The sequence below is a fragment of the Oncorhynchus clarkii genome, chromosome 4 (assembly GCF_045791955.1).
Source record: "Oncorhynchus clarkii lewisi isolate Uvic-CL-2024 chromosome 4, UVic_Ocla_1.0, whole genome shotgun sequence".
In the NCBI taxonomy this organism is placed as follows: domain Eukaryota; kingdom Metazoa; phylum Chordata; class Actinopteri; order Salmoniformes; family Salmonidae; genus Oncorhynchus; species Oncorhynchus clarkii.
Window position 1 is genome coordinate 10,195,187 of NC_092150.1, and position 15,289 is coordinate 10,210,475.

General features: G+C 40.0%; 2 protein-coding genes and 2 non-coding genes across 4 annotated transcripts; all 4 read right to left on the bottom strand.

Moving 5' to 3' along the window:
* Positions 1 to 858: 858 nt before the first annotated feature.
* LOC139407558 (A-kinase-interacting protein 1-like) lies at positions 859 to 3,812 on the bottom strand. Its single transcript, XM_071151383.1, has 5 exons — positions 3,716 to 3,812; positions 3,277 to 3,431; positions 1,673 to 1,759; positions 1,482 to 1,592; positions 859 to 1,299 (listed from the first exon to the last, which is right to left on the bottom strand). The coding sequence occupies exons 2-5, from the start codon at positions 3,412 to 3,414 to the stop codon at positions 1,156 to 1,158; spliced, it is 480 nt and encodes a 159-aa protein (XP_071007484.1). The 5' UTR covers positions 3,415 to 3,431; positions 3,716 to 3,812; the 3' UTR covers positions 859 to 1,155.
* Positions 3,813 to 4,408: 596 nt separating this feature from the next.
* Positions 4,409 to 10,028, bottom strand: LOC139406405 (large ribosomal subunit protein uL15-like). The gene is made up of 4 exons (XM_071148954.1): positions 9,902 to 10,028; positions 9,737 to 9,812; positions 8,086 to 8,260; positions 4,409 to 4,576 (listed from the first exon to the last, which is right to left on the bottom strand). The coding sequence occupies exons 1-4, from the start codon at positions 10,011 to 10,013 to the stop codon at positions 4,448 to 4,450; spliced, it is 492 nt and encodes a 163-aa protein (XP_071005055.1). The 5' UTR covers positions 10,014 to 10,028; the 3' UTR covers positions 4,409 to 4,447.
* Positions 7,746 to 7,876, bottom strand: LOC139408167 (small nucleolar RNA SNORA3/SNORA45 family). Its single transcript, XR_011634222.1, has one exon. It is a non-coding gene; the product is annotated as a small nucleolar RNA SNORA3/SNORA45 family (small nucleolar RNA).
* Positions 9,467 to 9,597, bottom strand: LOC139408168 (small nucleolar RNA SNORA3/SNORA45 family). The gene has a single exon (XR_011634223.1). It is a non-coding gene; the product is annotated as a small nucleolar RNA SNORA3/SNORA45 family (small nucleolar RNA).
* Positions 10,029 to 15,289: the final 5,261 nt, after the last annotated feature.

Below are 15,289 nucleotides of genomic sequence, written 5' to 3' on the forward strand. Positions count from 1 at the left end.
GGTGAGCTTGTTGTCATTGCAGGCAATCTCAACGCTGTGCATTACAGGGAAGACATCCTCCCTCATGTGTTACCCTTCCTGCAGGCTCATCCTGACATGACCCTCCAGCATGACAATGCCACCAGCCATACTGCTCGTTCTGTGCGTGATTTCCTGCAAGACAGGAATGTCAGTGTTCTGCCATGGCCAGCGAAGAGCCCGGATCTCAATCCAATTGAGCATGTCTGGGGCCTGTTGGATCAGAGGGTGAGGGCTAGGGCCATTCCCCCCCCAGAAATATTTGGACTCATTGTTATTCACTGTGTATTTATTCCTTGTCACCTTTTTATTTTACTCTGCATTGTTGGAAAAGGACCCAGAAGTAAGTATTTTACGGTTTGTCTACACTGGTTGTTTATGAAGCATGTGAAAAATACAATTTGATTTGAGCTGTATGATGAAAATGCAGTAACTTAAAACTAATGATTAAACAAACCAAAACTATGTACAACATGCATGGTTCAACCATAAATATGATTACATCTGTTGATTTGTCAGGGAAAGTACCTGGAAATTCCAGTGCACCAAAAACTATCTACCCTGACATTTAGATCAGTGGCTCACCCAATCACAGCTCAGCGTTTCACCCACTTCCTGGTTGTGAGACGAGAAGGGTGACCATCAGGGATGTGTTTCGCTTGACAGACTCCAGACCTCATCCAAAAACGATACTTCAGTTAACCGCTGGCAACACGGTCACAACTGTTTATACATTAAGGTTTTGTCTATCAGATATGAATCTTGTGGAGAACATGTATTAAACATTTGATTGAGAGTTGTTGAGTTGACAAGAAAAACTGTGCCATAAACTAAATGATCATTGATTTAAAATATATACTTTATTATACTGATATGACAAAAAAAATAGAAATTATTTACGTGATGTGTTTGGATAGACATTTTACATACAAAATTGAATATAAAAACAAAATCATGATTACATCAAAATATGGCTTCTCATTTAGCAGCAAATGAATAACACTATCACTGTCGCTCTAAAGCGACATTTCAACAGAAGACAATAGCATGACGTGAAAATATGTACGTAAACGTTCAGGTTGGGCAGTTTTGTTATTGTTAGCAGAAAGGTCGTGGGGATTGGTCAGGGTTGAGAGGTTAGAGGTGAAATGTGAGGTTCATGCTCTCTCCTGCATTAATGCGTACTACCCGGGTCTGTTCCTGTGAGTCCTGCGTTCCTGCAGTAATTTTATAGGTACCTGGAGACACCTCAATGTGGAAATCCTCAGGTGATGACTGTGCCTGTAGAAACACAGGCATAGCTTAGTATCTCAACCACAGGAGTATGACAAGAAACGCCATTTAAAATGGCATGTTTTTGTTGACTTTCCTATTTGAATATATGGGCTCTGCCCTACAATTCTAAATGTACAATATGGCTTTATGACAGCTTGTTGCACTGAAAGGCTGTAACTTTGCCTCACATGTTTCCTGGTCTGCAGTGAGGTCCCTGGGTGTTGGTGAGATTGAGAATGGTATCTACACACATGGGTTCTCTCATTTTCCATAGGCTCTGTCTCCGACATGTAAAAGTTCTGTAATACAAACATATTTATCTAGCATTGTCAAAAGCATGCACAAAGTAAGGGCAGTAGAATTGGTTTGGAGCACATACCTTGCATTGATATGTTGTCTGTGCCATGAATTCAGCTATGGTCTCAAAAGCATCATCCAGGCTTGTGTGGGCTGAGTCTCCCTGAACCTGAATATGGACAGTTGGACATCAAAGTGGCAATCAGCAGTAGAAACAATAACAAAGAGCTATAGATGCAAGGACTCACCACTGATGCTACCAAATGTATAGTTTAACCATGTTGAGTCTATACAGTGTTTTAGATTGTTTACAAACATTGGAGTTAAACAAACGTATATTATAAGGGGCGAGTAACCAAAAGAGGGTAGCCTAGTGGTTAGAGCATTGGGCCAGTAACCAAAAGGTTGTTCGATCGAATCCCCAAGCTGACAAGGTCAAAATCTGTCGTTCTGCCCCTGAACAAGGCAGTTAACCCACTTCATAAGTCTTCATTGTAAATAAGAATGTTGTTAACTGACTTGCCTAGTTAAATAAATCAAAAATATATATATTTTGGGTTCTGATAGGGTACGACAGTTGAACTAAGCTCATATAAAGTGGGAATATGTAAGTTTTTGGGCAACCCGGCAAAATTCAAAATAGAAATGTGAGTTATAGATCTAACATTTACTTGAAAGCAAGTCAAAGAAGCAGTAGATCTGTTCTATGTGCGCTATTTCTATGCTTCCCGTTCTAAAATGTTTTGTACACCAGCTTCAAACAGCTGAAAATACAATATTTGTTTTAGTTATGGAAAATATATTTCACAGCGGTTTAGATGGTACAATGATTCTCTACACGCTATCAGCTTATTTTGTCACAAACTGAAATTAGGCAAACAATTCGTTTTAGCAACCAGGAAAAGGCGGATCAATTTCGGCATACTGCAACTTTAAATTATATTCTTCAAGAATCAAAGGGGTACATATCCTTGATTTATTAGTCAAAAAATGGATGTAGCAATTGCATGAGACAAATTAGATAAGTTCCCAAAAATGCCCCAGTGCTTCACATATTACAAAGAAACCAGAGAAAACAAGATAGCTGACATAAAGAATGCACGGCTCCATGAGCGCAATAATACAATTATTGTGGATAGTCAGATTAATATAATAGTTCGTTTAAAACGTTTACATGCATACTTTGCATGAATAACGATGTCCCTAATACATCTGTATACAATACATGGGACATCTGAAATCTGGCTACTGATGGGTATTTTTATAAATGCAGAAAATCGCCAACAAAACAAACGTTCTACCACAGTGACCATGTTATTTTTACTAAGACTATCTGATTCCGAGTTCGGACAAATAAAGATTGCATGTGAGAACCATTTTTTAAATGTCTACTTTCAGTGAACTCAGTCCACTCGCACAGAATGGGAAGTTTGCGCTGAAGGTGCTAGCACATGCGCATATCAAATATTCACGGCTGGCGTCGACTAAAGTGTTGAGATGTCCTAATACTTCGAAAGATTAAAATACCAGGTTTGCTGTGCAATCTGCGTATGCTTACTTCGATTATGACTTTACGCCGATTAAGATAAACATAGGTGTTTGCATGACTAACGCCATACTCGGCCATAAATGTAATATCGAATTAATAGTGTGCATGTAAATGTACTCAATTACACATAGGCCTACCTCCTCACTCCCGGCGTTGTCCTCCTTTGGTGTTGTACTGGGATACGGATTCGCAGTAGACCAGTCTACACTCCGTCTCGAGGCTCGCTCCAGTACTTCCAGGCCGAGTCTGGCGGAGCGGAGCAGGGATAACTCCATCTGCCAGGCGTGCCTCGCTATAGGAAACAACACCGCGGGTCAACTATCTACTGTACCCAACCCACCGGCAAACAACCTTTTTATGACAAGAAAAATATTGTAGAATAACGTAAACATAACGCTGACGTCACAATCTCCCTTGCTTTGGGCGCGCAGATTTGACAGAGCACGAGCAGCAATGCAACAGGCAGTGAGCGCTCGAGTTGATCTCTAATTTCGAGAATATATTGAACACGAATTCCCATCCAATTATAATAATTTGTGTGGACGAGAAACAATGTATTCACAGAAAGCTACTTACCAGAATATGTACGCCTGTTTAAATAACTTTTGCGCGCACTAAACTTGCTATAAAGATTGTCGTCACATTTCCGGTGTAGGGCGCCACCTTTATAATCTGGATTGACTAGATCCCGCTCCGTCTCTCGCCAAATTAATCATTTTTTCTGACATGTGTCAAAATATTTTATTAATTCAAATATATTATTCAAAAATGGGCATTGCTCATGGCCCGAATCAATGTGCTGTGAAATGGTTCCTTACGAATGTACACCTACTTCATTATAACAGAACATTCAGGTGATTAAAACCAGTCATGACCTGCAAACTGTATTTGACTCACCGTGGTCACAAACCTGGTCCTGCAAAACTATTTGTACAGGTTGACCTAGCCAAACACTGACACCTCATGCATTCTATTATCCTGGCAGTTATATGGTGGATTCAAGGTAACTTGTAGATCAGTGATTCTGTCCAGGCCAATTGCAATGTCTCAAACACACCTTGATTAGCCAAATCAGATGTGTACATGCTGGTTGGAACTAGTCTCCACACCCTGTAACTACAAGGACCAAGGTTGTTGACCAATGTAACAAAGGCATTCTTCTATGCAGCAAATCAATCCATTCTGTTCCTTTGACATATTTTACCCAACAATGTGTGAGCTAAACTTCAGGCAACATTTACATCTTCGACAGAACACAAGACAAGTCAATCCATTTATACAGTTTATTTGAAAAACATTGACAGGAGCTTATGCCATCAGCACACAAGCTCCTCCCACTGCCTTGATCTTCTCCTCCGCCCGTCTGCTGAAGAACTTTGCCTTGACGATCACAGGCTGCTTGGGCAGCTTGCCTTTGCCCAGCACTTTGAAGTAGCCCTGTAGGGAGCGACAGAACCAACATTAACCAACACATCTACACACTTTTTTTTGGCCTACCTTCCCACAAAGTCTGTCCTACATGCCATTGCCATGTAGTTACTCAAGTTTAATCTGCAAAACGAGTGACCCCAAAATGACAGGCAGCAGATCTTGAAGACATACATGGCTCGAATTACCAGTACCAACAGTTTGGCCTATAAACTAATATGACCCCTCTGGAAAGATGACTCACGAAAACTATGGCGTTCTCCGTTTAGCTCTACGACCCCCACAAGAGTCACGGGACTCATCTGAAGTTGGTACTGCTGATCTAACTTCTGTCTGTAGCATCCAAACAGTTTGGGCTACACAGTAACATGACCCCACCATCGAAAGGTGACACTCACAAACACATACATATCGGTTGTTTTTCTCTAGAACGCCCACAAGCCTCATTTGAAGTTACCCCGGGGCTAGTTACATTTATGGAAGTACTTTAGTGCAATGTTCCCTCTGTGGAATGATGGCAGCATTCGCGCGAAACTGAAAGCACGAACCACTGCTTTTAATCAGGGCAAGGTGACCGGAAACATGACCGAATACAAACAGTGTAGCTATTCCCTCCGCAAGGCAATCAAACAAGCTAAGTGTCAATATAGAGACAAAGTAGAGTCGCAATTCAACGGCTCAGACACGAGAGGAGAGGGTAGTATGTTTTAAGTTCCTCGGCGTACACATCACGGACAAACTGAATTGATCCACCCACACAGACAGAGTGGTGAAGAAGGCCGAAGAAAATGTGGCTTGTCACCAAAAGCACTCAAACTTTTACAGATGCACAATCGAGAGCATCCCGTCGGGCTGTATCACCGCCTGGTACGGCAACTAAAATGTATCACTAGCCACTTTAAACAATACCATCTACTGCATCTTGCCATCTTTATGTAATACATGTATCACTAGCCACTTTAAACAATGGCACTTTTATATGTTTACATACCCTACATCTCATATGTATATACTGTACTCGATACCATCTACTGCATCTCGCCTATGCCGTTCTGTACCATCACGCATTCATATATCTTTATGTACATATTCTTCATTCCTTTACACGTGTGTATAAGGTAGTTGTTGTAAAATTGTTGGGTTAGATTACTCGTTGGTTATTACTGCATTGTCGGAACTAGAAGCACAAGCATTTCGCTACACTCGCATTAACATCTGTTAACCATGTGTATGTGACAAATTAAATTTGATTTGAAGCTGCGCGTCTACCCAGCTCCCCCAGGACTGCCAGCAGAAGAAATGTCAGTCTGTGCAGAGAAGCACGAGATTGAACTTCACTCAACTTTCTAGAGTTTACCCCATTATTTAACACAATCAACGTTTCCCTTTAATTCAAATTAACACAATATTAGCCATTCAATGCAACATACCGAAACAAAACTAACTATGTAGTGGCATGGGTAGCTTTTGTTGTAGGCAGAATGCATCAGAGTAGGATCCTATTGCATTGATAACTCAGGCCCGTACTCTACACAGACTGGTGCTTCATAACCAATCAGAGCTGCAGTAGGCCTATTTAGACCATTGCCATATATGGATCTGTGCCACTCACTTTGAACTGGACTGTGTTTACAACATGAGCGGTTGTGAGTAGATGCACTTGTTGAGATCAAAGCAAGAGCTGCATGTAGCAACGTGTGCACGTTTGTTCATATCCTTTGCTAGTTAGTGAGTTATTAGCCCAGTTATAGATAATTCTTAGTCAGCACTAGGGGAGTGATTGCTTCCTACAATCTTTGAAAAGTGAGTCAGGTAAAATAGCTTTTTTCCCTTCTTAAAGGGGCAGAGTTGTATTTTGAGACAGGCTTGAATAAGATAAGTAGCTAATAGACGGCAGGTAGCATAATTTGTCTGATTCTCTGTAATAATGGTATTGGAATAATGATGCATTTTATTTTGTAAAGTGGTTTCTTGCATTAAACACCACAATATAATTTCTCTACATTGAATACCACACATTGGCTGCTACTGTAGGCTGAGCGATACAGACACTTCCATTTTGTTTATGGTAGGCCACTCTGGTAGGCCTGCATTATGATCAAAATAGCCACAATACCCTACTTGACCACGGTTAAAAATAACTTAACAGGTACAGCCTCAGTATTCACAGTAAACACACAGCGGAAATTGCTGCATTTTCATAACTTCAGTAGAAGTTGATCAGCGGAAATTTCATCAGCGGCAGAAACATCACTGTAGTGTCGGGGTCAAATATGGGTAAAAATACAAAATTTTAATTTCTTAGATATAGGACAGACACTTCAAAACAAACTTCTTTACAATAATGATTTTTAACTATCTGTTTCGCTCTGCATGAATACGTTATTCAATGCATTTCTATGGGCTAATAGCAGTAAAGCCAAATTCAACGTCTCATTAAAAAAAATTATACTTACAGCAACCCGAAAATTCAAAATCAAATAGCCAAATAATCATTGGTATGACCATCTTAAAACAATTCCACATGTTAGCCAGAAATGAATAAATATATATATTTGTAAAAAAATATATACATTATTTGCAGCGCTGGCAACAATTTAATATAGGGGAAACACTGAACACAGCTCCTTTCACACCAATGTCAGTCGAAGATTCCGTGCCATCAAAGCCAGCATGGCTACAACAAACTATATTTTAAAAACAAAATATTGGCAACCTTGAGCAAACGGTCAGGATGCCAATATGTTTCTCAACAACAGCAGGGGGCTTGTCATCTGCTTAGGGCTCTTATTATGGACTTTTTACAGCAGTTAATTTTGAACAACCAGTTAGTACGCAAGCAAGCTTCCAACGTGCCTACATTTAAAGATAAATATTCTGTCCAATAGAGGGTAAAGACCAGAGCTCCAGCTCAAGCCTGGGTCTAGAACAGTCTAGGCTAGTTTCAGCCGAGGTTAGGTCAGTAAAACCTGTGCTGGGGCTCATAAAGCCATTTACTGTTGCTGAGTGCTGACTCTAATGGAAAATAATTTGTCCTGCTTGTGGAAAAATCAACATCCTTATCAGGGGTGGCTAACCCTCCTGAAGAATACTTGAACATGTCCAGCAAGAAAAACAAATTTTAGTTTTCAGTTCACTTCATATATGGTCAATTGAGTTGTTTGTAACAATGTATGATACGTGTAACGGTCCATGTGGCCGATTGACCTATGAGAGGACCAGTCGGTGAATAGGAACAGTCTTCACTCTGAGAGAACTCTAGCACACCAAGACAATGGTGTTTGTCAAGATGAGACTCTGAGTCTCTGGCTGCATCACTCACTGTGTGGCATACTGAACACCACCATAGCAGTCAGCCACTAACCAGGCCCATGATTACCTTAAATCAGATATGTTAGAACAGGACTGAAGAAAAGGCCCGTAGAAAAAGCCATTACAACAACTGTTTTCCATTAACTGTATGAATCAGCAACTTCAATCTGGGACCAGACAAACTGTCCCGTTGGGAAGACACTTACAGCGCGCACAGCATCAATGATGGGAGCGGGGCCCTCAGGCTTCTTGGCGTAGTTGAGCCTGGTCTGCTCGCTCACCAGCGTCCACAGCTTGTCGAGGTTGACAGTGGGGCAGTGCACCGTGTTCCTCTTGAGATGGTAGTGTCTCATACCCACCTTACCAAAGTAGCCCGGGTGGCTGTGGAGGCACAGAGGAGACCAGACAGGTGATACATCAAGCATATTGTGTTACACCAATTGTTACTGGTGATAAAGCTGAAAGTAAAAAGTTCAGTCTTAGGGTCTCTTCACTACATTGACGGCAAACTAGGTCCAGGAGAGATACTTGTGTAGTTTAATGAGACAGATCTAGATTCAAATCTAAGAGATCTCTTTTGGTGGTAGTATGGGGGACATCTACACCACATACAACCCCCATTTGAGTGTTATAGTGTAAAGACAACAGCTCTCCCACACCACGTCCCTGCAAGAATTACCTTAGTACCAGTAAACAGCATTTTTCACTGTTAGCCAAATTGAAAATGAAAGGCTTAAAATGTCCACACATTTGAGAAAAATTGCAGTAGTTAAGTGTGCAACACTGCAATATGGTTTAGATGAGAAGCTCCTGTATCATTTGAATTGCTATCCTTTGTTTGTGTGTGTGTTATAATATATATATATATATATATATATATATATATATATATATATATATATATATATATATATATATATATATATATATATATATACACACACACTTTGGTATTTACGGTATGCTAATAGCTGTACTCACACCAAATCCACTCTTAAAGTTGCACTAAACACAAATCACTTCGCCATTTCCTGGTTAATGAAAAACAGTGCACCTAATTTCAGTTATTGTGACAAAATAAGACCGTTTAGTGTAGAGAATCAGTGTACCATCTTAACTGCTGTGAAATATATTTTCCATAACCAAAAATGGTTTCTTTCATCTGGTTGAAGCTTTTGTACAAAACCAAAGACAGACACCAAAAAACAAAACTTTTAAGGGAAACATAGAAATAGTGCATAGAGAAAATACAAATTACCACTTTTTAGACCTGCTTTCAAGTCAAAATGATAGATCTATAACCCACATTTGTATCCGAATTTGGGTCAGACTGCCCAAAAAGTCACATATTGCCACTTTATAACAGTTTTCCATGATGACAATGTAATAAACAGATGAGATCTGAAGTGGTAGGACAACAAATCCATCAACTATGAGTACCTGACTATTGCCTTATAGCATTTAATTGTAACTTTACCAGAGGCACAAAATGAACGTGATGAGGGATGATTTCATCCCACAACCTTCAGTAATGTGCGCAAACTACTATGTGTTGGACATATAGATGTGTTGGCAACAATGTATGACACTTGTAACTGCCCATGTGGGTGACTGGCCTATGAGAAGGCCAGTCGGTGAATAGGAACAGTCTTCACTCTGAGAGAACTCTAGCACACCAAAACAACAGTGTTTGTCAAGATGAGACTCTGAGTCTCTGACAATCGCCCACTCTTAAAAAACATTGATCATGTTTTCTTACTACTGAAGCCACCAAACAATGCAGTGTAGGCTTACTGTAAGATATGCTGAATAGTGTCACACTGAACCAGACAAGGTAAAAGTGCTCTCTCTACTCACTATTTGTCAAAGTTAATTCTGTGGTGATGCATGCCACCAGCATTACCACGACCTCCGGGATGCTTCCTGTGCTTGCCTACGAAGAGAAACGACAGTTGTCACATCTTGTAATAACTTACATTATAAACACACAAGTATCACCAATGCTGACTATGCTCAACTCACCGATACGACCATGTCCGTGGCTTACGTGCCCTCGGAGCTTTCTGGTCTTGGTCTTCTTAGTGGGCTGCAATACATAATTTGAGGTTAGCAAACTAGGTAACAACACAGTCATAATTGGCCCACCAGTAGCCGACCTTTTCAGCCAAGCATGTCATGTCAACCACCAAACAGAAGACTTCACAACCTGGTCAATAATCAAATAGAAAAATATACACCTAGGAATAATGCGCTCTCCCCCTGCCAGGTAACGTTAGCAGCTAAATAACTAGTTAGCTAGAAAGCTAAGCTAGCACAACATATCGCTGGTCACAATGGCCAAGGTTGTAAGTATTACAAGACGTATATAACACATTTTACAAAGTTCCGTGACATAATGTATCTAATTTACGCCATCGTAATCTTGCCAGTAAACGTAGCTGTGAGCGGTGAGTTTTCGCCGATTTATACGTTTCTTCACCACACAATCAGTAATAGTGACATGGGAGCGGGACATTGTCCGTCACATTTAAGACAACTTTACAAATGTGTGTTTTTTTCTACTCGCAAAACTCAGGATGGACATAGATTTAAGCCAATTTCTACAGCAGGGGTATACATGTAAGTACCTACCATCTTGGAGGATAAATTAAAGAGGAACGCGAATTGGAAATCTCACGGTTTTGTACGAGATTTGAAACGCGACACAACTTTCAAAGAAACCTACAGCGACATCAGACGGACGGTCGGTGCTATACGGAATTCTCGGGACGTCCCTACCTCATTGAAGTTTTTTTTTAAATTGTTAGGTAAGGGTTATGGGACGGACACCAACAGGACTCCAGAAAAAAATAAATGTGCGAATACAAGCTGATAAAGTGAGAAGTTTATGAATATGAATTGAAACACTGCTATTCATTCCTGAGTTAGACTGAATGATATCGCAGTTTGATCCCCAACCAAATCATGACCACACGAAGCTGCAGTAGGCTTATTTATTTATTAGGCTATAACAAAAATTTCTCAGACACCAGTATCAGTAATCTTTGTTGGACAATTTACATCCCAGCTAGCACATAACGTTCTGAGAACCATGTTTCTTAGCGCTTGGCGAGAGCGTAGTTGTCCTATGGTTATTTTGCATGCAACCTTCCTACACATTTCTGGGAATTCTGCAAGATAGCTGCTTCACACTGGGCACACACGGGTTGAATCAACATTGCTTCCACATAATTTCAATTCAATTACGTTGAGCCAACTTGGAATTGACGTCTGTGCCCTGTGTGTTGGTTCTGGAACATTCTCAGCACCTTTATGGAACTTTACAAAAATACTTTATTTTCTTGGTATTTCATTACTTTAACAGAACGTTTCCTAAAAGTTCAAACATGGTTACGTTTCATTTCAATTTTGGTCATGTTCTAGGAACGTTCTCCAACTGGTTTGACATTGGGAATGTTTTCAAATAGTTCAGAGAACATTAAGAAACAATGTTCCCCTCTTGTGAGAATTTCAGTACTTCAGCATAATGTTCCCTACAGGTTTCCCCATGGTTCTATATAAAGTAATGTTCTCAACTTCTTCTGAGAATGTTAAGTAACAATGTTCTTCTTTGGGAATTTCAGTGCTTCAGCATAATGTTTCCTCATGGTTCTATTTCAAGTCATGTTCTCAACTTGTTCTGAGAACATTAAGAAAACGTACCTTAAAAACCACAATAATATTTTAGTAGCGCTCAGAGAACGTTCTAAGAATGTTATTTTAAGAAACATGTACATTCTGTTTTCAGCATCAACAAAACGTTCTCTATCCTCTATCTTGTTAAGTGTGTTGGCCACACCTGATCTTAATGAGTACTTGTTTTCTTTGCAATGGGGTCTGTTTGAATAGACTAAAATAAAGGTTGTGGTTGTGATAAAACGTTTAGCTGGACATGAGGTAGGGGTATAATGGCGGACAGGGAAAAGTGGAGCACATTCTAAGTAAATATGGAATGGGGGAATGCACAGAACGTTTGGAAGAGCGAAAGAAGATAATGAGAGTAAGGATTAATTAACTGCGCTGGCAGGTGTGGTGAAGACTGCCAAGTTTGAGCCTGGAATTTAAAAGGTCAGTGGGGTCTGGGTTGTTGTCTCTTGTAATTGTCACGACATCTACCGAAGTCGATGCCTCTCCTTGTTCGGGCGTTGCTCGGCGGTCGACGTCACCGGTCTTCTAGCCATCATTGATCCATTTTTCATTGGTTTTGTCTTGTCTTCCTACACTACCGGTTCCAATCCCATTCATTACCTGTTATGTATTTTACCCACTGTTTCCCCTCATCTCTTTGTCAGAGATTGTTTGTTATTATTTTCGTGTTGTTTGTATAGGTGCGCGTCGGGTCCTCGTACCCACTTTGTTTTGTGTATTTTTTTCATGGTTTTGGAGTTATGTTTTTTACGTCATTAAACTACTCAATTTTTACCAAGAATAATTCTCCTGCGCCTGACTTCCTTGCCACCTATACACACTCCTATGACAGTAATGCTGTTGAATCTAGTGATTTGTATCTTGTTTTTATTGTTGTCTGAATACAATACCTGTTTTGTAAAGTAGACCATTTGACATGAATGGGATGCAGTACCTCCAGTTCCTTGTTTTAATTGGTTAAGTTTATCCAGCTCCTCTATGACTGGCTTCATCATTTTGATGTGGTCCTCTGCCTTCCTCTTTACAATTTTGATTCTTTCTAACCTAACTGTCATACGTTCCTGTATTGCACGGTAAGGCCCTCAGATTTACTGAAGTACATATATTTTTTAAAGAGAATTAAACATTACAGACCAATCAAAAATATGAAATAAAGGGGAACATTTAAGAATAGGACATGTAAAGTATAAATCAAGTGAGTTTTGCGTATAGGCGACACAAACCACAACGTAGCATTTCGAAATGAGGCAGTTGAACTTAATCTACTCACTTGACCTCTGCTGGTCTCTATTCTCTCTACTCGATCTCTGCAGGACTCGAGTGATTTGTAGCTTGTTTTTATTGTTTTGTCTGAATACAATACCTGTTTGGGTTATTGCTCTGTCCATCACCGACTCTTTGCAGCAATCACAGGCAACACCTCGATGAGCAACTGCAACAGGAGATAGCCCTTTCCCACCAACTGGATCATGTACAGAACATCACCTTCATCTGCCAACCACAGTTCAGCGGTGTGCTGGTGAGCACTTCACCACATTAGTTCACTTGAACAATGCTCTTGGACCCTTTCTTGTTTGACTTAATCGGCAGACCTGCACATGACCATCTGATCATTTATCCCTCCAGTGTTAATCTGCAAAATTGTAATTATTAGCCTACCTCCTCATGCCTTTTGCACACAATGTATATAGACTCTTTTTTTTCTTTGTTTTTTCTACTGTGTTATTGACTTGTTAATTGTTTATTCCATGTGTAACTCTGTGTTGTTGTCTGTTCACACTGCTATGCTTTATCTTGGCCAGGTCGCAGTTGTAAATGAGAACTTGTTCTCAACTAGCCTACCTGGTTAAATAAAGGTGAAATAAAAACATTAAAAAAATATGTTCTTGGAGTATGTTTGAAATGGCCCCTTATAGCCATTTGTTGAAGAAACAGAAGGCCATCCCACTGGTTAAATCAATGTTTCCATGTTGTTTCAAAGAAAATACACTGAACCATCGTGAAATAGACGTTGAACTTATGTCTGTGCCCAGTGGGATGTCACGTGATTCCTTCAGTGTTGTACAAACATTTGTTGTTTATACAACACATAAATGTGGGACCATCACTGCTGTTGAGTAGACCTGTGTGTGTAATCAGAATACATTTTGTACTGTTATTTTGTGTGGCCGGAAGCATAATGGAACTACACACTGGTGCAAAGCTATCCATTTGGAAAGAACAGTAACAAATTGTGAGACTGGGTACGAGGTTACTGTTCTTTTCAAATGGACGTCTGTTGGTTATTACGATAAGAATGTTTTCTCAAATGTTACCGTTAATGTCATGCAAATAACTCCAGGCTTTTTTATTAGCTGAAGAATGATAGGGTGACACGGTGTGCTTTTTTTTATTGTGCTTCTATTACCCACATAAAGTCTGGACCGAATATTAAAAATACATCCGTATAGAGATTCTATAACGCAAACCTTGTTTGTCAGATTTGTCACCAGGTACAAGACCTCCTGGATTCTATAACGCAAACCTTGTTTGTCAGATTTGTCACCAGGTACAAGACCTCCTGGATTCTATAACTCAAACCTTGTTTGTCAGATTTGTCACCATGTACAAGACCTCCTGGATTCTATAACGCAAACCTTGTTTGTCAGATTTGTCACCAGGTACAAGACCTCCTGGATTCTATAACTCAAACCCTTGTTTGTCAGATTTGTCACCATGTACAAGACCTCCTGGATTCTATAACTCAAACCTTGTTTGTCAGATTTGTCACCATGTACAAGACCTCCTGGATTCTATAACTCAAAACTTGTCAGATTTGTCACCATGTACAAGACCTCCTGGATTCTATAACTCAAACCCTTGTTTGTCAGATTTGTCACCATGTACAAGACCTCCTGGATTCTATAACTCAAACCCTTGTTTGTCAGATTTGTCACCAGGTACAAGACCTCCGGTAATCCTTAGTCCTTACTACTAGCACCTCAGTCAAAATGCAGTTATACTGGGACGCTAGCCTTTGAACAAGGCAGATAGCCACTCTAGGTATGAAAATCTTCCCATATCAAATAATGAATTAATTTAGTCAGCAATTTTTTTTGTTGTCAATAAGACTTATAAGATACCGTTTGGGTATTTAATTTGTCTTGTAAAAAGTTGATTTACATTGTACAAAACATATAGAACATCTGCTCTTTCCATGATCCCTTATTGATGTCACTTGTTCAATCCACTTCAATCATTGTAATGAAGGGGAGGAGACAGGTTAATGAATGATTTCTAAGTTTTGAAACATGGAATGTGTGTGTGTGTCATTCAGAGGGTGAATGGGCAAGACAAAAGATGTATGTGCCTTTTGAACCGGGTATGGTAGTAGGTGCCAGGCTCACCGGTTTGTGTCAATAACTGCAACGCTGCTGGGTTTTTCACTCAACAGTTTCCCGTGTGGATCACAAATGGTCCACCACCCAAAGGACATCCAGCCAACTTGACACAACTGTGTAAAGCATTGGAGTCAACATCGGTCAGCATCCCTGTGGAACGCTTTCAACACCTTGTAGAGTCCATGCCCCATGTTCTTAATATTTTGTAGACTGTGTATATCCAAAAGTAATGTATTTAAATCACGACAGGCCATTTTGGGTTAAAAGCTCATTTGATTTGTCTACATTGAGGTTATTTGGTCACTGAGGGAGAAAACCGGCAGGTTTTTGAGGAGTGTAGCAG